A 24,528-nucleotide genomic window follows, 5' to 3' on the forward strand; every position below is an offset into this window, starting at 1 on the left:
GGAAAGTAGGGAGTCAGCCCAGAGCCTGTGGAACATGGGCTGCTGGCGCCTGAACGCCCCTGAAGGACTCAATTCCCGCAAACCTACCTCCCAGGTCATAAAAGCCTTCGGAGGTCTTCCTATCGCCGGGGCACAGGGAGGCAGGCGCGGGGCGGGTCCGGCGGGTGGCGCGCTGTGATTGGACGCCGGGGAGCCCGCCCCCCTCATCCCGGCGCGCCGGGAGGGGGCGGAGCCAGCCGCCTGCTCGGCTCCGGGGCTGCGGGCGCCTATTGACCCAGCGGCCGCCGCGCCGCCGCTGCCTTCTGCTTGTGGCGGGCGGTGCTGGAGCGCCGAGTGGCGCTGGAGAAGCGGCATTTCCTTTCGCAGCTGTCGCCGCCATCTCCACGTTTGCGGGGCGGGAAGGAGGGAGGGGGCGCTCGGCTGCAGCTGGAGCGGTCTTCTCTCCGGGGACAGACCTCTCCTTGCTCTCCTCTTCCTCTTCCCCGCGCCGCCGCCGCCGCCCGCCCCCTGCGCCCTCCCCGCGCAGGCCGGGCTCGGGACGGGGAAGGTAGGGGCGGCGGGGGGCGGGCGAGGCGGGCGAGCGGGCGCGCGCTTGAGGAAACTCCTGCCTGATCCGTGCGCCCCGGCACCCAGGCAGCACCCCGGCCCGGCAGCTGTGGCCGCGGCGGCGACAGCAAGAAGGGGCTCAGTCGGGGGAGGCAGGGGCAGTGCTGCGGGGGCGGGCCCAGCCGTCCCGGCTCTAAGTTCTGGGGCCAGGCTCCTCCCGACCCTGTTTCTTCTCTCTCCGCTCCTCGGACCTAACTCCGCGCCGCCGACCTCGGAGCTGCCGGTCCGCGTCTCCTCAGGGTGGGTAGGACACGCCTGCCCTCGTCGAGAAAACTTTTCCTGCCGACTCAGGCGGCGGTGGCAGGAAGTCCGGGCGGCGACCTCTTCTCCGCCTGCCCCGCGCGCCCTGCAGGGTGTCGGCTCTAAGCTTGCCAGCAAGTTTGTGGCGGCCCCTTCGCGGTTGCCGGCGAGCCCTGCTTCGAGAGGGACGCCTGGCCCTGTGGAGGGCGGCGGGCCAGGGCGAAGGCCAAGGGCGCGTGGTGGCGCGGGAGACGAGGTGCCGAGCGTGGCCCGGATCCGCGCCCGACAGTTGGTAGGGCGCGCAGCCCGGGAACAGGGAGCCTCCGGCGGCTGCTTCCTAGAGTCAGCAGTCCGCCACCTTCTCCGGGTGAGGACAGTGTCCTGGCCCCGAGTCTATCGAGGAAAATGAAGTTAAGCCGCCAGTTCACCGTCTTCGGCAGCGCGATCTTCTGTGTGGTGATCTTTTCGCTCTACCTGATGCTGGACCGGGGTCACCTAGACTACCCCAGGAGCCCGCGCCGCGAGGGCTCCTTTCCCCAGGTAAGCACCAGAGGAGACGGGGCGCGGGGCTCCCGGGGTTAGGCGTGGGGGCCTGTAGTTACCCGCTGCTCCGCGCTGGGGCAGGGGGAGGCCGAACCGGAGGAGGGTCCGAGCCTCCTCCAGCCGGGGATCTGCGGCGCTCGAACGACGATGACCCCGACCCGAGAGCCTGTTCCTTCTGGGCGCGCCGAATTAACAAAGTGCCGGGTGGCGTGGGGTGGCGGAATCGCGCTCGGGGGAAGTGGCCATGTTCCTCACCCGCACCGGGGCCTGTTGGGGTAGCCTCGGGCACCTGCTGGCTGGGGAACGGGCGCGGCGTGAGGCGCCCCCTCGCCAGCACGGCGCCCGCGTATTACTGCGGGCTGCCCCTCGGTTCACACAGGGTTAAGAAGCACGCGCCAGCCCGGACCCCCTGCACGCACCGGGTCGCGGAAATGCAGCAAACAGACTCCATCTGAGCATTTTGTTCTCTTCACTGTCTCTTAAGAGATGAAAGTTTATTTCCTGTTGCGGCTCTCTTAGATGTGGATCTGTAGGGTTGATTTTAGTGTCGTCATTCTTCAGCTATTACACCAGGTTTGTTGGAGCAGACGTGGGGAGCCTAGTGGGGAAGCGCGTGTTATACTCCGGCCGGAAGCTGTGGGGCGCTCAGTCCTTCACTCGGTGGTCAAATTGGCAAACCAGTTGGGAAAGCGACCCGACTAAAGTCTTTTATTAAAAGTTACTAAAAATAAGCAAAACGGACACCATCGGTTTTGTTTGGAAGGGTGTCGTGCTGCATGTGCAGGTTCAGTTTCAGGTTACTTGACAATGACCTGTACGTTTCGGGGATTTTAGTAAAACTAGTTTTGTGTAGTGTGCTCTCCAAAGAGTGAACCTGAAGAACTCAAACCCTGACAAGCCAATCTAACCAAACTACATAGGGAAAGAGAAACCCAGGACGTGGACAAGTTGATGTTTTAATTTGTCTGTTTCGTGTCAGTTTAAATGACCAAAGAGTATCCTTGTCATTTCTTCGGATATGCTAGGGCAAGATGGCTTGGATTTAATTTAAAGTACAAACTTTAGTTGAATTATTATGAAAGTGAAAAAAGGCCACCTTATGGATGCTATCATTGTTACAGAGCATTTAAAATGGTCTGCAGGTAAGAGATATTAAAAATCTTGTTGCAGACATACGTATCAAAATTTTAAAAGCTTCTGCTTCTCTGTAGTATGATAGGGAAAATATGAAGGAAGCAGTACAGGCGTCTTAAAATTTTGAGCTTCAGAGTTTTTCCGGTGTCTGTTGATGAGGCTGGAGAAAACAAATAGGTAAACCTGCTGAAGCCAGAGCAAAGGAATTCTGAGCTTTGATATATTGTATAATTTGGGGGTTAAACTTACTATGCTGTGGTATTTTTCTCCCAGTAACCCCATTTTCAGAATTTCCTTCGATATAGGAAAATCATAAAAGATGATATAATTTACTTAAAAGTGTTGTCTTGAAAAATGTCCTTTGGCTTTGGCTTGATGATCACTTGACAATGATATGCAAACATCTGGGCCTTGGTTCTCTGGCAACCTTGTAGTTTTGCTCTGTTTGGAATGAAATGAGTGATTCATTCAGATATCCATCCCGACTCCTCAATGAGGGACTGAAGTTCTGCTTAAAGTGTAAAAGCATTTGATGGAAAATGACAGTGGCTGCTGGAAGAGGAAGGCTTGTGTGTGTACTGTTTTGAGTATGATGGGAGAAGGTTTGTAAAGTGGAGCTTTTCGCACTAAAGATTGCCTTTCTCAGGTTTTCTGTATTGGATTTGCACTGCAGGAAGAAGTTACTTTTTGCTGGATTAGTGTTTGGAGGGCCACTGAATCTCCAAGCAGTGGAGATTAGAAAAAAAGTTTGTGGAAAATAGAATTAAAAGATAATATGAACAAGTAAATTAAAAAAAAAAATTAAATAAACAAAAGAAAAACCCAGAAAAAAAGATAATATGAATCTTTCCGTGACTTTTTGAAGTACCCTCATAAGCGCTCTGTAAGTTTAACTCTTATGTGTCTGACATTGCCCTATGTATCTTACATGAGAAACTTGATTCCTGCAACCATCATTTAGTAGGTGAAGAAACTGAGGAACGGAGAAATGAACTTGCCTGTGATCACTTGGCTAAAAGCTGAGATTTGAGGAATCCTTTGCCTACTTTTTAGGTCCCAGACTGCTTATGGAAAGACCTGGTGTAGAATGTTGAGCATGTTGCTGTATGGTGTCTTAGCTTATGTCTTTTTTTTTTTTTAAGGAACTTTTATTATGAAACCATATGAATGTGGTCCCTTTTTTCAAACATTTAATGCTTGAAATTTATACCTTCCCAGAATGTCTTCTAGGTCACTTCAGCGCTCAATATTATAACAAAAACCATTATGCAGCATAGCATCCAGTATTTGAGTTGATTCTTTTATTTTTTGCACTAGATCTAACTTCATGTTAACCTTAATTTGATGACAACATCAAACATAGCAAAAGTAGGATTGCAATATATTATATTAGGAAGTTTGGGTACTGAATTCCTGAATTTTAATAGAGCCATGCTAGTCTGTCACTATATGTCATTTTTGGTGTCTAGTGGAGTGATTTTTCTGGAAAGGTATTGAGTTCCTCTGAATTGTCCATTTTAGTTTCTTTCAGTTCATATGGAACCTACAGTAAGGTATAATGTCCATCTGGTAAGCAAGGTATTTTTTAAAACCATCTGAGAAGGAGAGTAATCTGTTTTGGGGCCTTTGTTCTTTTTCCTTCTCCCACAACTCTGTTTTCCACCACTTGGCCAGACTGGGGAGGAGGGGTCAGCCCACTTAGGGTGCTCCAGTTTCTTTCACCCTGCAGCAGCTAGCGGCCTGCCTCTGAGATATTCTTTGGAGAGCTTTCTCCCTGTGCTTCCAGAAGGAATTCCTTTCAGGGCTGGAGGCAACAGGTGGTCTAGTCTGTTTTAGTTTGTGTGTATATTTCAGGGTTAATAAATCTCAGCTACAAAAATTAATAAAAATTTTACGGTGAATGAGAGGCTGTCCAGGTCCTAATGTCCTGAAGATGCTTTATGGTAACTTGTAAGAAATTGAGCAGATGGAAAGGATAAACATTGTTAAGGTCTCCCTGAAATTCTTCATCTCTTCTTACAAGCAGATTTCACAAGTTGCTTACTATCTTCCGTGTGTATAATAGGATGTCTTATGTTTGGATCTGGAGAATTAAAGAGTCAGGTTTTGCATAACAAATGATCAGTCTTTAAATAACTAGCATAGCATATGACCATAGGGATTAGTATTAAATCTTGAAAGTCTCTACAGAAGTGAAAGTATGATGGAAAATGTGAAAGTGGAGTTCAGACTTTATCTTTGTACCAAGATAATATTTACCAAGTGAGAAAGTTAGAATATCTTTAAATAAGTATTTAATTGAAAGCTATTGGAAGATAGAGACTTTTATACCTTTTTTTAAAAAACTTTTACTGTGAAACTGTAATACACATACAGAGATGTGTGTAAATGCTTTACATCACTAGTACTTTTATTTAAGAGGTCCAGCACAGTAAGTGATAATAAAAGTTAACCTATGGCAATAAGTATAACTATGACCTTGTTCCCCCAGTTATTTTTTCTCTTGCTTTTATAAATCTATAAATCTTAAGAATGACATCTAAGAAAAATATGATTTCCTTGCCCTTCCCTCTCGTGCACTCTATTTATAAACAATAGCTTTTGTTGCTGGGTTTTGTTCAGGTTGGTGTAAGAGAGTGTCTCATTTCTTGGGTTATAATGCTTGCGATCTATGACTTTGGGGAAGTGATGGAACTTTGAGAGTGGCAGCAACTAGCATTTGGGAATGTAAGAGTGTTAAATCTTACTGAGGCTGGTTTCCTTCATCCCTTTTTGAGTCCAACAGTGCCATGGAACTCTTCCTGTCCCGTGTGTTTCACTTAGACCCAAGCTTACTTCCCATAAACCAGCTGGGTCAGATCTCATGACTACATGTGGTCTGAAGGTTGTAGTCTGTTATTTTTTAAATTGAATTGAATGTGTGTTCCCAGATCAACAGTTATTAGGGCCTAAACAAATACTTTTGTCAGAGAGATGTCACAATCATATTTATTGGAAGGGGATTTGGCTCGTTACTGACTAATTAGCATTACTGGATATCTGGGCTGTGGGCAAAATATTAACTGAAATGACCACTTTTATTTGTTGTTTTTGAGTCAGCTATTGCTTTTTTGTGATAGCTGTTAAAACTTTGACCTTTGTTGAAAGTCTGATGTATTGAGACTTTCCAGTTCAGTAACTGTTGCTAATCACCTGCTTTATTCTTAGCTTTTTGCATTCAACAGTCTTAAGTTTTCTCTTGTTCCCCCTCTTTCAGCAAATGGGAGGATATTCAGTAGCTCTGATCTATAGTTGCTGGATTTTATAGACCTCATTGCATTTTTGGCCCTTTCTGTCTTGGTGGTTAAGTTCCTGATAGCGGTGGCTTTTATAAAAGTTCATGTAGAACCAAGCAGAGGAGGAGGAACTCTAGTGAATTTTGCTTCTTTTCATAGTTGTTATTAGCACATTAATCAGGAGAGGGAATAGAACATTTTAGCTAAAATGGGTTTCTGTTTCACTTATCAAGACAAGTTGCTAATTTTAAAGTTGAAACCATGTTTGTGTGCAAACTAGTCTGAGGAGATTGATGGTACTGAAAACAGAGCTCACACCTAGTGCTGTAGTGAGTATTGCTAGATTGACCTTGTGATTGGGAGGAGGTAAATCATTTGATGTGAATGAACTCTGTCTCTTGAGGTCATATAACAGCTTTTCTGAGAGACAGAATGTATTTAAGATAATTTTATTTGTACTTTTGCGCAAACGTATAATAGGTATCTATTAATGTTAAATTTGCAAATCTAACATACAGTTTTCTAAAGAAAAGATCAACCTTGAAGCACTTAAGTTGAAAACTGTATATATTCTTCCTGTTGCTACCTCTATTCCAGGATTTCACAACCTCTGAGCTATTGACATTTTGGGCCAGAGAAATCTTTGCTGTTGGGGGCTGTGTTATGCATTGTAGGATGTCTAGCAGTATCCCTGCTCTCTACACAGTATATGCCAGAAGCACCTTTCTCTCTTTTTCTATTCAGTTGTAGTGAAATAAAATGTCTCCAGACGTTGCTAAATATTCTGTGAGGGAACAAATCATCCCTGTTGAAAACCACTTTGGCTGTAGTCTAGCCAAAAGGCCTGTTCTTTATACCTTATGCACTTTGTTAGCATTTTGCATTTTAGGAAGGAGTGATCAAAAGGCTTAAATCTAATACTCAAAAGGATAACCAGCATTTTTTGATGGTTGAACTGTATTCTTTCTCTGGATGCCTAAAATTCACTTACATCTTTAGGATTCTAAATTGCAATATGTTACAGAAAATACAAGGATAGATTATGTTCATATTTAAGTTAAAGAAAAAAATGGAAGATTATTATAATGGAAATGTTTTTAATCTTTAGCAATAGGACATACTTACTCTGTGAAAAGCATTATGTTTAGGTCATAGTAAATAGATCATCTTTTACTTTCTGCAAGCTGAATTAGAGGATGGCAATAGTCCATATTTATTCCCCTGTCTTTTAGCACAGGAAGATAAGATATATTGATTAGTAATAAGATGGTAATATAAAAGTCGCACACAAAAATAATTTGAGATATCTGACTTTTTCTGAGGCAGGCTATTTACTTTTTGCAGTGTATTCCTTTATTTCATTTCTGTTAATTCTGATGATTCTGGTTACTCCATTTTGTACACCTTGAGATGAGAAAAAGCAGGGAAAGAAATTGGAAAGTAAAGAAAGTAGATAGAGCCTTCCCTTCCGTTCATTTCATTTTGTCCTCTAAATGGCATTTTTTAAGAAAGAAGATAGAAGTGGGGGCAGGAAAACAATGAACTTTCTTGGCAGTTTTCTTCTCTCTTTCTCTTTTGCCCCCAAGGCTTCTGGTCTTGAACTCTGCCTAAGTTAGCTAACTGTGTGCCAAATCTACCTGCCACCTGTTTTTGTAGGGGCACAACCTAACAATGGTTTTACATTTTTAAATGGTTAAATAATGTTTCATGACATAGCCATGATCATTTATCTACAGGTTATCTGTGGCTGCTTTTATACTACAATGGCAGAGTTGAATAGTTGGGACAGAAATGGGCTCACAAGACCTAAAATATTTACTATCTGGACCTTTTAAGAAAAGTTTGACAGTCCCTTGTTTAAACCATATTTCTCTATCGTTAATATTGGAGGCAAATAGTATGGTTAGATCTGTTGAAACAGGTGTGATAATTAAAATTCTTGTAAACTGGATATTAGATAAGCATTGGTCAAACTTTTTTTTTAGAGTGTGGTTTAAAACTTGTGATCTACATGTTTCATGGATTTTCAGATATCCTTGGGGAACCTCCATGCTAGGGTATTGACATGCTTGACATGTTTAATTTATTTCCCTTATATCACCCAAAGGTTTCTCACTGTAGGGCCACTCTGGGAGCGAGGGTTCTGGGTCATGATCTATGAAAAATTATCTGTAACTTCAAAATTGAAAACCATGACTTTATAATTTTTTGAATTGGCTGTAATTTATAGATGGACTAAATTCTGAGCCTAATCTGACTGCTTGGGTTAGTTAGTAAGGTGCAGGGGAGCCCAGGTGTAGGTATCTTCTTCATAAACCGTAATATAGGATAGAACTTGGAAGTTCTCTCTGGTATCCTGAGAGCTGCTCAGCTTGGAGGCAGAGAACCACCAAGTTATTGGCAGGGGTACTGGACTGCTATTCTACTTTTTAAAGAGGCATTAATTCCTGCTCATTTTCATCATTTTTTTCGCTTGTCAGGATTACGCGTCACTTTCTTCCCTGTGGCACAGGCCAACATTTCATTTGTGTCCTCAGAGATTTTAGTGTCATCTTTAAATTACAGTACACTTAGAGTGAACAAAATGGGTGGAATGCATTTCATTGAGCAGTGTTTAAAGTTAAAGCAGTGTAGAGTTTTTAAGTATTTTTTCCATTTTTAAATGTGTGCATTTGTGCATTTTTCACATATAAAAGGATTTCCCACTGGCTTCCTTTGCAGGTAGGTGCCTTTGGAAGTCCAGAGAAATTAAATGCTTTTTCTAAGAGCAGAGCAGACCCCAAATATGACCCTATCCTGTGCTCTTGCCAATGAACCTCAGTGTCCTGAATCAGGAGTTTGGAGCACTGGAGACTTTGCCAGTGTTTTTTTTTTTTTTTTCTTTTAAACACTTATAAAAGCATAAATGCACATAAAAATAAAAATTAAAGTGGTATAGAAAGGTGTACATTGACAGTTAAGTCCCTTTCCCTTCCCTTCCACCCCTAGGTCACTCTTCTCTGAGTCACACATCTGACCATTTCTTTATTGTTCCACTGGTGGTTCCCTCTTTAACCCTAAATATATGCTTATATATTTTTTATTTTGTTCCATTTTGAGCCATTTTTCCCTTTATAAAAGATGAAGAATTTAACTTGTATCTCCTTCTCTTTCCAATTTTTTGAAAGTTAGTTTTGTATTTTTCTGTTTGATACACCTTAATGACTTTCCATGGTATATAATTGCCTTTATTTCCGTGATCTGTCGACTTTAGACCTAATGTCTTGATTCCTCACTATATTGGATGAAGTTGGCACTTCTTGACCTTCTTCCACTCATTTTCTTTCCCTTTCCTCATTTCCTAGCCTCCCTCAGCCATCAGTTCTTTTATATCCACAAGCCTTGTATATATATCATCTGCATTTCATTCTGTGACTGAATGCTCTGACTATATGTTGGTTACAAAAATTGAAAACAGTAAACAAGGGTACAGAATTTCAGTTAGATAGGAGGAATAAGTTAAGGAGATATATTGTCCAGCATGATGACTATAGTTAATAACAATGTATTGTAGTCTTGAAAATTGCTGAGAGTAGATTTTGTTTTCACCACAAAAACAAGTATGCAAAGTAATGCATATGTTAATTAGCTTGATTTAGCCATTTCACAATGTATATGTATTTCAAAACAACATGTTGTGGGCCGACCCCATGGTGCACTCGGGAGAGTCCAGCGCTGGGAGTGCAGCAGTGCTCCCGCCGCGGGTTCAGATCCTATATAAGGATGGCCGGTGCGCTCACTGGCTGAGCGCGGTGTGGCCGGTCACAAAAATGACAAAAAAAAAAAAAAAAAAAAAAACATGTTGTACATGATAAACAGATACAAATTTTATTTGCCAATTAAAAAATAAATTAAATGTTAAGAAAAAGAAAGCAAGTAAAAACGTTTTCAATTTTATGATAATATAAATATCATTCATTGTGTATTGGGTAGTTTGGCCACACAGAGAAGGAGGGATAATCTTGTATCTCGAAACCTGTGCAACTTGAAGGAAATATTCTAAGCATCAGAGCAAGTCGATTTTCTTATCTTATATTCCAGCTGCTAAGAATCAGGCTGTATGTTAGTTTCCTTAATCTGGACCATGACTTCCTTGTAGAGCTTTTTGTTTTTCCTGTCTATTTCTAATTCCTTTCCCTTTTGCTTACTGACAGAGGAAATGCAAGTTATTGAATCCTATCTATTGAATTTCATTATTTTAAAAATAGTTTTACAACTCAGCATGCATAAATATTTTGGTCCCTTGTGACTTCTCAGTGTTGAAAGTATGAAGTCTTGCCAATTTTTTTGTTGTTGTTCACAATTAATGTTTGTTTACTCAAATTGGCTGATTGTGTTTTGTTTCCTTTGTGATGGGAAGCCTTTTCCCTTTAGGGTGAGGACATTGGGGCTGAAGATGTGCTTTGCAGCAGTTCCCTTCTGTTCCTTCATACCACAGGTGTGGAGGAATGTGGAATTTATGTGTCCCGGGCTTTGGTGATAACATTTTACCTGTGGAGCATTAGAGGATGAAAACCTGAGAATGTGAATCATTCTCAGAATCATATTCTACATAAAAAAGTCCTGAATTGGCATTTTTAGAATCCAGTGAAGTAGTCATTTTTTTAATTGTCACCGGCATCCCAGAAAAGTCATACATATGAAAAAGTCAGTCATAGAATTTTAAAGTCGGAAGGGTCTTTTCCAGGTCAGGTAATTTAGTCTTTGATAAGGACTCTGAGCCACATGAACTAGACCTCAGCAATTTGCTCAGTCATAGCATACCTGGGACGTGCATCCTGACCTATAAATCAATGGCCTTTCTGCAGCATCTTTTTGAGAATTTAGTATGTGTTAGGTACTATGGAAATTATGGTGGACGTACTAGGTATGTAACTTCCTTTGAAAGAGCTTCTTAGTTATTTGGAGAAACACAACTGCCATTTATGAAACAATCTTTACTTTTTCATTAAAAGAGTTAATTTAAAAAGGTTAGAATGGTGCCTGGCAGTAAGTGCTCAGTAAACGTTAGTTATTACCAATGGACAAAGATTTATAGAGTACCTATTATGTACAAGGCGCTGTTTTAGGTTCTGTGGATACAGGAGCTAAGAATAAAACAAGAGTTCATGATCTTATTTTGTATTCTCGATATAAGTGCAAAGGCCTTAAAGGGAATTCAGAAACAGAACTTAGTTCTGGTGATGGCTTAGCTCAAGTTGACCAAAGGAGAGGGGAAAGAAGCTAAACTTTTCTGATTGGGTAGGACTTTGAAGGGAGAAAAAACATTGCTAGTGTAAATTGCAAAGTTTCTGAAGGCCTGGAGTTATGAAGGAGCCTGGCACCTTGAGAAGAGGTGAGGAGATCGTCTTGATTTAAAATCAGTCTTTGGTGCTTGTTAAGAGTAGTTGGGAAAGCATGGTCGGTTCAGAATCAGGTTGTGAATCGCCCTGAGAATCATTCTGAAGAGTTATGAATTAGGTGGTAGTGAACCACTTGAAGTTATTTGGCTTACCAGGAACTGCTTGAGAAAAACATTTTTAGAGAATTAATTTTGTAGAAAATTGTAGACCTGGAAGGGAGCTAAGAGAATATTCAATCTAGATTATTCTGGTAGCTGTGTGTAGGAAGACTCAGAAGCAGGAATGCAGCTGAGAATCTGTTTGAGGTAATACAGACAGAAGGCAGTAAATTCCTGTACCAGTATTGAATTGGCTAGAATTGAGAGGAAGAAAAATGTGGAGATACTTTGTAAAGAAAAGCACCAGGGTTTTCTAAAAGATTTGATAAAGGGTAATGATGGGTGACTTGAGTGAAATATCTCCCATCTTTTTTCTTTGGGGCCTTGGAGACTGGTTGTTCTATTTGCAGAAAGGCATATTTGGAGGGAGAAGCTTTTTTGGGAAGCCAAGTTCAGTTTCATTTATAACTAGGTGGACATTAGTGGAAATAGCCAAGTGGGCTGGAGTGCCAGAGTGAGAGATCAGGGAAGGGAGATGCTGATCTGGTAGTAATCAGCAGAGTCGAGAATGAATGAGCTCACTCGGGGACTGTGCTTAGTGAGAAGAGAGCAGAGAGCCAAGTACATTTCTTATAGCCAAAAGCTATGCTTCTTATATTAAGATTATTGTGTAGCAGATGTTAATAAAATAAAGCAGCTTGTATTCAAATTGTCAGAAACCAGCTCATGGATCAGCAAACCTAAGAAAAGATTATCGTAAGGAAGGATTTCAAAGAAGCATTTCAATAGGAGACTTAAAAAGACCCTTCTCATCTTTGGCACAGATTCTTGGGTTAAATTATTTTTTCTAGATTGTCAGACGGAAAATAAATTACTCTGTGGAGATGGGTGGTAGAGAGGGAGAGAGAGATATTTATTTAAGAGATATATTTAAGGATCAAAGGCAACACCCCAAATAGGACTTATAGCTCAAGGTTGTTCTGAAGGTCAGACAAATTTCTGAGAATACCCCTCAACCTGCCTCTTGTTTATAGTAAGTGAGTCCTTCTAGTTTGGTTGTTGGCTGGCGCCACAAACTGAAGAAGTGAGAACTGTTTTTGACCCAAGACCACCTCTTGAAAATTTATAGGGCCAAATGATGACAACATTTGAGGTGCAAGATATTTCTTATGACTTTTAGGGCGAAAATCCAACCAATAATTGTTCCAAAAAAGGATTTGAGAAGAACCCAAGAAATTTGTATTCTTACCTCATCTCTAATGGCTGATAGTATGATATTTAGAAGTTTGCTATTATTGTATTCTTATATATTATGTTGTGCTTTACCCCTTGTACACTAATTAGTTCAGATAGATTTTATAAAGAAGCGCAGTAGGAAAGAATTTGTAAAACTTTAGAATCTTTGGTGCTTGTAATAATTAGCTAGGAAGTTCAGAATTTATGATTCAGATAGGGCTTGCCTGAATACATGTCTCCTGTCAGTAAGGCATAGAAGGGGCTTATTCAGGCACTGATTACTAAAAATAAGATTGAAGAGGGGCTGATTATCTACCTAATACAACCTTGCCTTCAGAGGCTCCGCAAAACTACTTTGTGTGAAAAACTATCTCAGACATGTCAATAGCATTTATTTTAATAGGCTAAGACTGTTTAGGTCTTTTGGCTTTTTTCATTGCTAACATTTATTCTCTTTTTACATTAAAATTGTGTTTTTCACAATTACTCTTGTAAAATTATATGTTGACAGAACTTTTGTCAGCAGATCCTAAAACATAATATATGCCCTTAATCTATAGGGAATGCCTTTTGGTAGTATAAATCGATAGTACATAATAACCTTATGTACAAAGACAGGCATATGTCAAATAATATAAGACAGATTACCAACATAAACCAGCAGTCACTGATTAGATGACATATAACAACTTCACCCTGGTTACCTGGGGATTGTTATAGCCTGAAAGTACATCACATGAACTCTTACACAAGATCTTGGGTGGGATACACTGTTGACAGATTATCTCAGAGTGCTAAATATAAGAGTATAAATGTATTAAAAATAAGTTTTAGAAGAAATTTTTTTTTTTTTTTTTTTTTTTAATTCTGTAAAAACAGGGCTGGCAGGTTAGCTCAGTTGGTTAGAGCATGATGTTGTAACACCAAGGTCAGGGGTTCAGGTCCCTGCTCCGGCCAGCCACCAAACATAAATAAATAAAAAATAAAAAACAAAGCTTAAAGAAAAGTTCTGTAAAAACAAGAGTTATGTTCTGTAGAACAATCTGGGAAGTGCTGAATTAAAGAAAGAATTCTATTAGTTAACAGTTAATTTGCTTAGTGCCACTTAAATGCAGTCCTAAGTGATTTGTAAGTAATAAAACTGCATTTTATTAAAATATTTTGTAATCCAAACATTTTTCCCTACTTATAAATCCTTCTTCCAATAATCATTTTTTAAAAGGGTATCTGCTTTGCAAAATCTCACTTTATACAATAGCTTAGTGCCTAAAATTTGCCTCACCAGGAGGTAGTTTCTGTGTAGTCATGTTGGGCTGGTGTGGGTGGGGCCATATGGTTCTAATCTAAACATACATCTGGAAACTCGTAGGGTGGAAATGGAGCTGTCTCCTAGAGCCTGCCTCGGGAGGCCCGACAGCATTTTTGAAGGAGATTGGTGAGAGGATGGCGTGCTATTATTCCAGGTTGGGGCTGGGATCCTCTATCGTGATTCTAGCAGCTGCTGAATGGTTGCCCAGGTGCGATCATGAGTCCCTTGAGTAGCCGGCTGGGGCAAAAGATGGTGCCCCTGGAGTCCCAGCTCTTCCTCTCACATTCATTTGGCACTTTTGTCACATACCTGCTTCTGAGCACCCTTTGTTACTATTATACTTAGGCAGGCATGAAATTTATGAATAATAATTTGCTAGGACAAGGAGTGTATTGCTCCTGTATTTTGGTAAGGTATTAGGTAATTAAATATTCTTACTACTCATGTGGTGAGGGCATTTATTTCTTTGAATGGATAAGCAGCTGCATGAAGACAATACCTTGGAAGAAATTGAGGCATGTTAAGTTCTGGGTCTGGAAAATACCATTAGAAGGTCCTTTGTAACTGTGATTTGTGGGTTGTTGCTGGAGAGGTGGAGATACATGCAGGACTGTGGCCACAGCCCCAGTTCACACTCTTTTTGGCTTCAGCACTGCATAATGGGGTGGAGTGGGCACTTGTAGGGTTACTTGTCATTTTATCAAACAAAAAGCCTTCCCGTTAAGTGCCTGAGATAATACTAAATAGCAGGATTTTTCTGTATAGGTTCGATAGTGGCTGATTGACCAGGGACTACTGCAATATAACGATGATATCCCTGCTGGAAATACAAACTCTCTTTTACCAAATCGCAGTTCCTATATTTAGATTTAATGCAGCAGAACTGGAGGTGTGTGAGAATTGCCTGGTGAGCCATTTAAAATTATGAAAAGTGGATCCGTGTGCTCTCTCTTGGTAATCTCATTTGTTACCATTTCTTGAAATTCGTATTTATACTGACCACTCAAGATTATACGTTCAGTCCTGACTTCTCTCCTGAGCTCCAGACTTACATGTCTACTGACATTGCCATTCTGATATCTAATAGTTCCAGAACATAACATTTGCCCCTCCTTCTGCTCTTCCCCCAGCACGTCCTTTTTCTCTAAAATGTCACCCATCACTCCCAGTTGCCCCAGCAAAAAACCTAAGAGGCCATTTTTCTTCCTTTCCTACCTCTCCCATTCCTAGTGTATTCATCCTGCAAATCCTTTCGCATTGCTCCATCTCCACTGCCCTGGTCCAAGCCACCATGTCTTTTCGCTAGCGAACTGCAGTAACCTTTTACTCCTTTTGCCCCACCATAGCTCCAGAATGGCTTCAAAACAGTTTATTCATTGACTCTAAAACTCTGCCAAAGATAAAGATGTTGATGTTTCTTTCCCTGAAAATTATTTGTAACCATAAAGGGTGACTCTGTCTCTTCCTACCTTCTTTACTCAAAGGTAGGTGTAGAGCCTTGTTAGATCAAATCATGCTCCTGTGAAACAGCTTATGAAGTTATGTGGTCTCACCCTCTGTTGCTCCATGGCCCGGGCTCACAGCTCTCCAGCTCTTTTGATGGGGATTTGGGCAGACTTCCTCTAACAGAGACTGTATGTGTAGGGATACTTTGTAAGCTTTATATAGGGCCAACTCTTTGCCAGGTGTATTAGTTTCCTATTGCTGCTGCAACAAATCACCACAAACTTAGTGGCTTAAAACAACAAAAAATGTATTACCTTATAGTTCTGGAGGTCAGAAGTCTGAAATGGGCTCTACTGGACTTAAATCAAAATGTCTGCAGAGCTGCATTCCTTCTGGAGGCTCTAGGGGAGAATGTTTCTTGCCTTTTCCAGCTTCAAGAGGCTAAGTGCATTCCTTGGCTCAAGGCCCCCTTCCAGCAATAGCATCATTCTGACCTCTTCTTCTGTCCTCATATCTCCTTCTCTGGTCTGACTCTCCTATGTCCCTCTTTTCTCTTACAATGACCTTTGTGATTACATGGGCCTATGGATATTCTAGGATAATCTCCCCATCTAAAATTCTTAAGTTAATCACATCAGCAAAGTTTCAAGTTTCTTTTGAAATGTAAGGTAATGTGTTCACAGATTTCAGGGATTAGGACCCAGATATCTTTGGGGAAGCATTATTTTGCTCACTGTACCAGGCGCTGTTTAAATTGATGCACATTTGATAACCCTCATAACAGCTCTATGAGTTAGGTACTGTTAATTATCCCCATTTTACAGATGAGGAATCTGAGGCACAGTGAAGTTATATAACTTGCCCAAGGTTATATAGCCATGAAGTAGTGGAACCAGAATTCAAATTTGGCTTGGCCTTAGAAGTCTGTTCTTAATCATGTTGCGTACTGTCTCTGTGGGTGCATATTGTACCCTTCAAAGCGATTTTAGAAAGCCATACTTTAATTATAGTAGCAGCAGCTGTAATAATACCTTCCTGTGTGCTTACTTGGTGGTAGGTACTGTGCTAAGTTCTTTCGCAACTATTTCAAGCAATGGGTATTAGCATCTGCACTTTGTCTCTAAGGAAACTGAGGCCCAGAAAAGTTGTTACTACACCAAAGTCACACAGCTAGTAAGTGCCAAAGCTAAGACTGGAACCCAGATAGTCTATACTAGAGCCCTTGTGCTTAATCATTAACCTCAATTGCCTTTACCTTTATCTGGTAAATGAAGTCATTAAAAATAAAGGTTATCATTACTTGCTGTTACATGGTGGGTGCATTCAGTGACAGAATTAGAGGCCAGAAAGATGATGTGATGGAATGATACAGTGAATCTAACAGAATTAGGTTTGAAATTAAAAAAAAAAACCTGTAAAGAAAAGGTGGTGTGTAGAGGTGGAGTTTCAGATACACACATACATATAGGGGTAAGTTTCGTTTCCTTTGAATGCTAGCATTGGTTGTTACATTATAATCATGTACTAATATCTCTTCTAAAGTTCTCTTGACTAGAAACTTATTTGATTGAGTGCAGTAGTGTATATTACTACCATGATAGGAAATATTCCAGAATCATCTTGGGGTTCTTTTTCCAAACTCCATCCACTCCTCACATCAGGTGAAAATCATAGCTTCTTGAGCCATAGTTACTGATGGGAGTAAAAGTTGAAAACTTTTGGTTGGACTGTACAGAATCCATAATCTTTGGCCTAGGAAGGGAGTCACATATTCTGTCCTACTCATGAGGTCATGATTGTCACCTTGTGGCGAAACATGGGTCAAGTTCTACATCATTTCCCAAATAGTCCATGAAGACTGCCCTATTAATTAGAACTTTCCTTTCCATACTTTTCTTACCTACTTTTTGAGATATAGTGAAGATTTTTTTTTTCGATTTTCTTTCTTAAAAAATTGTTAGAGTGTTTGTCTTGTATTATTTTTGGCATGGGTGTATGTGTTAAAAAATAACATTTAACACTTCCTTAGAAAAAAATGTTAGACACTATTTTTCTTTCTTTTCTTCATTTTTTTCCCCGCCAATAAATATTTGAGATTTTGCCGTGTGCCACGCGTTGTGCTAGGCATCAGGGTATGATGAGTACCCTGTATCATCATCATGATGAGTATAACAGCTCTGGTTCCTGTTCTCAATATAGAGATCCATTTAGTGTGAAAAGGGGGAAGTAATATATGAATAAAATAGATAATTGAAGTACTGCTGTGGAGGAAACAAAAAATAAGCTGAGCTAGAGAAGAACATGAAGGGACTTATTTTAGATAGGATGGCTAGGGAAGGCTATGCAGAGGTGACATTTGGGGTGGGAGTTGCAGCATTGCATCAAGAGAGGCTGTACAAAGGTCTTGAGATGGGCTGGGGAGGAGCTGGGTTGGAATCATGAGGTAAGATCAAGGCGAAGCTAAGTTAGATGAGAGAGAGAGATGCAGGTCCTTTTAGACTGCTGTGATAGTTGTTTTAATTTTACTCTACGTGCAACAAGAAACCAGCACTGGATTTTAAGAAAGGTATTGTGGCTGAGCAGGGCATGGATGAAGGATGAAGCATAGAAAGGGGAAATCAGTTAAGAAGCTGCTGCACTAGGTTAGGAGAGATTATTGGTGACTTGGAGTAGGGTGTTAAGCAGTCAAGTGGGAGAGTAGACTGACTGAACAAGTGTTTTGGAGGTAGGCTGGAAAGAGCTTGTAGTAGATAGGTTGGGTGTGTGAGCTGTGTGAGGAAGGAGGACTATTCAGTCACGACACCAAGACTTGGAGGGTGCCTAACTAGGTAGAGATCAAAGCCACTTTACTGGAGACCTGTGGACACTAAGAGTCTTTTTTGGGGGTGGAGGGGTGTTTTATGGAATTAAGTTTTAACTCAGGTAGAGACGTCAGGTAGGCATTTGAATATATGGGGCTGCTTTTCCTAGAAGCTGTTTCAGCGGGAGATGTAAATATGGAAGACATCAGTGCAAATATGGAATTTAAATCATGGAGTGGATGAGATCATGTAAGACAGTATAGGGAGGTAAGAAGGCTCAGGAGCTAACCTGGAAGCTCTCTAACATTTAGAGGCTGGGGAGAGAAGCCAGCAAAGGAGACTGATAAACAGTCTGCAGGAGAAAAACCAAGGGCATGTTGTACCGGGAATGAGTGAAGAAAATGTTTCCAGGAGGAAGGAGTGCTCCACTGTGCCAAATGCTCCTCAGGATAATGAGTAAGGGAGGGGCAGAGGGTTGTCATTAGGCTTGAATTGTGGGAGCCTTGGGGGACTTCACAAGGGCGATTTTGGTGGAGTGGTGGGCAGATGCTGATTAGGAAGGGCAGATGAATGAATGGGAGTTTCTAAGGAAGGTGGGGTAATGAGTGCACACTCCTGATAATCTCTGTATGTCCATGAAGGGGGTTGGGTCCTGGAAAGGAGGGGGGTGTTTTAGTTCTTCAGAGGGACAGAGCGATAAGATATGTACATGTATATATGACAGTACTTCAGACAGTTTGTGGAAAAATAGAATTAAAAGGTAATACTAATTATTCAATGAACTCTTTGAAGTACTCTCGTACATGCTCTTGTGTGTGTGTGTGTGTGTGTGTGTGTGTGTGTGTGTATCTCTCTCTATATATACGTACGTGCATGTGTGTACGTGTGTGTTGTATGTATAGAAGAGGGGGAGGGAGAAAGGGAGGGAGGAAGGGGTGAGAAGGGATTTATTAGGGGATTGGCTCACTTGATTGTGTAGGCTGAGAAGTCCTGTGATAGGCCATCTGCAAGCTGGAGAACCTGAGATGTCAGCAGCGTGGCTCAGTCAAAGTCTGAAAGCCTTAGAACCAGGAAGCCGGTGATGTAACTCTCAGTCCAAGGCCAAAGACCCCAGAGCCTGAGGGGCCACTGGTATGAGTCCTGGATTCCAAAGGCCAGAGAACCTGGAGTTCTGATGTCTAAGGGCAGGAGAAGAAGGGTGTCCTGGCTCCAGAAAAGAGAGCAAGAATTTACCCTTCTTTCACCTTTTTTTTTGGTTCCATGTGTGCCCACAGCTGATTGGATGGTACCCACCACGTTGAGAGCAGATCTTCTCCACTCAGTCCACTGACTCACACTTCAGTCTACTCTGGAAATACCCTCACATCACACCTGGGTAGCTCAGTCATTCTAGTCAAATGCCAGGCCCTCCTGGGTTTCCCTTTCAGCAGAAGAGGGATGGACTTAATGCCTACCGAAGCACTGAGAATAATTAATGCTTTAACAGCTATCTGGGTGTCTCTTAATCCACAAGTTGACACTCCAAGTCAACCATCACATGGGGATAAGGCAAGCACAGGAGTTTGATTGACTTTTAAAATTTAGATAGGATATAATATTAAGTTGAACCGAATGAAATTGGTGATGTTTGACTATTTTTGACCTACAAGAATAGGAGTGTCATATAGTTTGATGTAATAGCATATGTTATCTACTGAGAGTGAGTTGCTTTTAGAACGGGAGTTTGACCAAAGAACAAAGCCTTTGAGCATTCTGAGAGGTGGGATTGTTGCCTAATAGAGGATTTCTCTTTGAGGCAGGGGAAGGTACAAATTTATCCAATTGCAACAGGAAGGAAGGAGATGTGCAGATTCAGCTGTTCTTGAGTGATCACGGCGACTCCAACCCTTAGCAGCTAGTGTCCTAACCGGGGCAGATTGTTATGTAATAAATTTACCGATTTAGCTGTATATACAAACTGATTTTGTTCATAGGGCTGAGTGGGTACCGATCCTATTCTACTTTGTAATAGACTCTAAATTTGCTCTCTCAAAAGTCTTTGATATCCATGGTTTTTTACTCAGTTTTTCTCTTTCACCAAAAGCAGAGTAAATAAAATATCATGACCTTCTTCCCTACTCCTCAGCAGTACAACACTGTGGCCTCCCTGTGTAACTGATTAGCAAATCAAAGAATAAAGTGGTTTCTCTCAAGTGATTTTCTTGCCCTACAGAAAATTGTCTTTTTCAGTATTACTATCAGTATTCTTTAGCTTGTCAGCATAATTGAAACATTATCTATGATTTCTGTTTCTTTAACGCAGACTATGAGTACATCCTTTTAAGGTCGTACCACTCTTCTCTGTCATGTGTACAGAATTTGCTTATGAGGTGTGTGTGTTTCAAGAATTTCAGCTGTTTGGAGGGAGACTTTATTCCACTGTATAGTATAGTTTTATTTATTTTTGTTTTTATAAAATATTTTTATTATACCATTATGTGGACATATCCATAGGCCAAAATTTTCTCCATGCACTTAATTCAGTACAGAATTCCAGATATTGATCAATAATTGTATCTTTAAAACTACAATGAGATGGAAAGTTGTCATAAAGCCGGTAGAATCCTTTTTCATTAAACGTCTCCTGTAATGTTTATTTTGAATAATACTCTCATCCATGGGTTATGGGACCAAGGTTGTAAAAATATGCCGAGAAGAGTCCTCTTCTTAGTGTGTACTTCTTGAGCTGTAAGCAATTTTGCTGCATACATAGCTATAAAATGATCTTTTCCTCAAAGTTCAGAAAGATATGGAGAAGTGTGGGCTCCCGTGTTAATAATGTAATACTGTGAGTATAAGAGAAAATGTGTGGCATCTTTAAAAGCTCTGAGATGATGGCATTTTAAACTAAGCTGAGGTTTTATTTTATGGAGGTGTATAGCTTTATGATAGGCAAGACGAGTCAACATGTTCTAATTCTGCTTGGAATAAGAACTTGATTTACTGTTACTTGCTGCAGTAGAAATTGCAAGCATCACTAAAGTCTATTTGTATCTTTAGTATTGGAAATATTCAGCAGAATCTATCAGGAGTGATTTCAAATAGCTGCAGTCTATGGTGGTGTGATAATGAGTGAAGAAAAGTTTTTTTCCTTATTTCAGACAGCCTTTGATAGCATGTCTGTTTAGGAGAATATAAACAGATTAGTCAGCTGTGTACGTGACTCAAATATTTTTAGCTTCTTCGGGTTGAACTTTGGGTTATGCAAGGGGACCCCTTTTGTTCTTTCTATGGGAAACTACTCATAACCAATGTTGGTGTGTGCTTTCAAAGAAGGGTTTATAGTATAATACTGCTCAACAGATTTGCTGATCTGGAATTTACATGGTTCAACTAGCTTTTCTGTTTGAGCCCTGATCTCTCAAGTCTTCATTGTTTTGCCATTTCCAGTTGTAAACTGGTGCATACTCTCTCTGTTGCTTTTCACTAGGGGAAGTGGGGCTTGTCTTGCAGGGTGAGATCTGTGCTAAAACTTTGCACTTCCTGTCTCTATGCATGCTGATGAACAGGCTTCAGAGTTCTACCTTGTGATGACATACCACCCCACCCTAAAGGTGGCAGTTGCCTTAAAGGCCTACAGTTTTGATGTGTAGGGGGCTATTTCTGTCAGATGCCTCTAAGTAGAGAGGCCTCTGAGGGTGTCTTTCAGATCTGTGGAGGTACATGCCTGTCTGGCGTCTTGTTCTTCCTGCCTCTCCAATATCAGGGCTTTGGCTGTGCATACCTAGGCCCTCCCGCCTCACTCCCCCAATAATTTGCTGCTAATTTTGGCTACTTTTTTCCTTATTCGACATTTCTTCCCTGGTCTCTTCAGACTTCTGTCAATTCTGGTGTAGTTTGCTCAAATGGTTGAACTTCTTGGTATATCTGTCTGTTGACTTCTCCCCTTCCCCTTGTCGAACTGACCAATAACCTGTAAGTATAATCTTTACATGTTTCAACCCCCATTACAAAATTAACAAATATTCATAACAGGCTAAAGAAGAATGTAAATGTTCATAACTAGTTTTAACCATCTTGATAAATTGTCCTCCATATATTTTTTTCAAAAATGTTTCATGTCATACATACTATATTTTTATCCATACTATTTTTGAGCTGCTTATTCTCCACTTTATCTCCTGAAAATGCCTTTCCTTATGTTTTTATTTAAAAAAAATTTTATTTCTAAATTTTCAGTGCCCGAAGACCATTCCATGATCTATACCTACCATTTGACCAATCTCTTATTTTTGGACATTTAGGTGTTCTTCTCTTTTTTTCCTTTTCCCTTCTTCCTTCTTTCCTTTCCACCTCCACCTTCCTGTTACTTCCAAGTGATGGGTGTCCATGCATATAGTTATTTCTTTAAATCTTAATGTGGACTTTTTCAGGTATGGAAGTAGGCTGTTGTTATTTAAAATGTCACCTGTGTATTCAAAGACAGGGACCCATATCTTATGTGTATCTGTCTTCCCAGCATGTAGCATTATGCCTGATACAGTGGGTGTTCACCAAAGAATTATTGTTGCGTTCCAGAAGGGCCATTTGACAAGTAGTATGTGTATCTACTGTGTATTTGGAATCAGGATGTGCGGGTGAATAAGGCAAAGATTGTCCTTGCTCTTATAAGCTGAGGTATTATTCTGTATAACAAGGTTTATGTTACAGAGACAGCAAGGCTGTTAATGTGAGGACCAATTAAAAATAAAAGTCATACAATATCATGAACGCAGTCTGAATGACTTACGGTGTGGTTACTTGGGGGATGTTCATGCTTAGGCTGATTAATAAGAGTAGACTGATTTTTCTGTAGATGATATTTCTTACTTAGGATTGTTCACTAGTGTTAATGGATTGAGATGAAATCTTTTTCAGGTTCATACTTTGTTGTGAGTAACTTGAATCAATTATACTTAAATTTAAAATTTCATACCTGAATATTCTGTTGTACTTAGTGGTTCCAGAGACCCAAAGATCTCTTAGGACTTGATTTGGGGGGAATAGGAAATATATCCCAAAATATTTGTGGTCCTTCTGTTGCACATTTTAAAATATGATTAAACAAAGATTGTAGCCATGGAGAAGATTTTCTACTGTAAATTGGCGTTTCGACCCTACCAGCTGTTCACGCTTTCCGCAATCCCTCTTATAAAAGTGGAAAGTGAAGGGTAAGTGGCTACCCTCTTGGGTAGCCGCATAATTAAAAAAAAAAATGTGTGTGCCTCAGCAGAGCCATATTAGTGTTTCAGATAGCTGCCTTTTTCTTCTTTATTGTAGGGCCAGCTCTCAATGTTGCAAGAAAAAATAGACCATTTGGAGCGTTTGCTAGCTGAGAATAATGAAATCATCTCAAATATTAGAGACTCAGTCATCAATTTGAGTGAGTCTGTGGAAGATGGTCCGAAAAGTTCACAAGGCAATTTCAGCCCAGGTGCTGGCTCACATCTTCTGCCATCGCGATTATCCCTCCCAGTTGATGCTAAAGACTGTCTGTTTGCTTCGCAAAGTGGTGGTCAAAATTCAGATGTGCAGGTAACGTATATACATTTGTTAATAATCACTGGGCTTTTTTTTTTTTTTTTTTTTTTTTTAGATTTGATCTGGTATCTCTTCTAACTTGGTAAGTTGCTTAAACTCTCTGCATTCTAGTTTTTCTTTTTGTAAAGTGATTTGGTTAGTCACATGATCATTAATGTTCTTTTTAGTGATAAAATTCCATAACTCTATGTTCTTAGTTTTTCTTACTATTTTATACTTCTGTGACTATGGCCTTTTTGTATGATTTTCAGGACATATTTTTTGTAATAGTTGAAAACCTTTAGAGGTTTAGGTTTTGCCAAAGAGATTTTCTAATCTTCCTTTGGGGAATGTAAGGAAAGCCTTGCTCTTACTATGTATCTGTTATAGGTTTCATACAATGTAGGGTTAGATTTTTTTGCTGAATATGCTTTTGTGAGGGAGAAGGGAAATATTCTAGAACTGTGCTTTCTAGCATAGAAACTGCTGTCCACATGTGGTTACTGAGCACTTGAAATGTGGCCAGTTTGGCTTGAGATGTGCTCTGAGTATAACATACATACACAGTGTTTCAGACTTAGTATGTAAAATATCTTAATTCATTTTATATTAATTACATATTGAGATAATGATATTTTATTTATTATTATTTTTTATTATTATTTATTTATTACAAATATTCGTGAGATACAAAGCTGGTTGTCCCCCCTCCTGCCCATGATGTGAGGGCCAGATTCATACTGGGGGCATACCCGTTAACAGAAATTACTTTTGTACCCTTTGATGTAGTGGGTTAAATGAAATATATCACTAAAATTAATTTTTCCTGCTTTGTTTTACTAGAAAATTAAAAATTACATATTTGGCTTGCATTATATTTCTCTTGGGCAGCACTGTTCTAGAGGGTAACAGAGTTGAAAA

General features: G+C 40.5%; 1 protein-coding gene across 2 annotated transcripts in view; it reads left to right on the top strand.

The window, feature by feature from the left end:
- Window positions 1-824: 824 nt before the first annotated feature.
- Window positions 825-24,528, top strand: part of MAN2A1 (mannosidase alpha class 2A member 1) — a 164,475-nt gene continuing 140,771 nt past the window's right edge. For both annotated transcript variants that reach the window (XM_063085636.1, XM_063085638.1), the window contains exons 1-2: window positions 825-1,386; window positions 23,368-23,622. In XM_063085636.1, the coding sequence (XP_062941706.1) occupies window positions 1,252-1,386; window positions 23,368-23,622 (390 nt within the window). In that variant the 5' untranslated portion in view covers window positions 825-1,251. The remainder of the gene's footprint in view (window positions 1,387-23,367; window positions 23,623-24,528) is intronic.

The sequence above is a fragment of the Cynocephalus volans genome, chromosome 2, assembly GCF_027409185.1.
Source record: "Cynocephalus volans isolate mCynVol1 chromosome 2, mCynVol1.pri, whole genome shotgun sequence".
NCBI classification, from domain to species: Eukaryota; Metazoa; Chordata; class Mammalia; order Dermoptera; family Cynocephalidae; genus Cynocephalus; species Cynocephalus volans.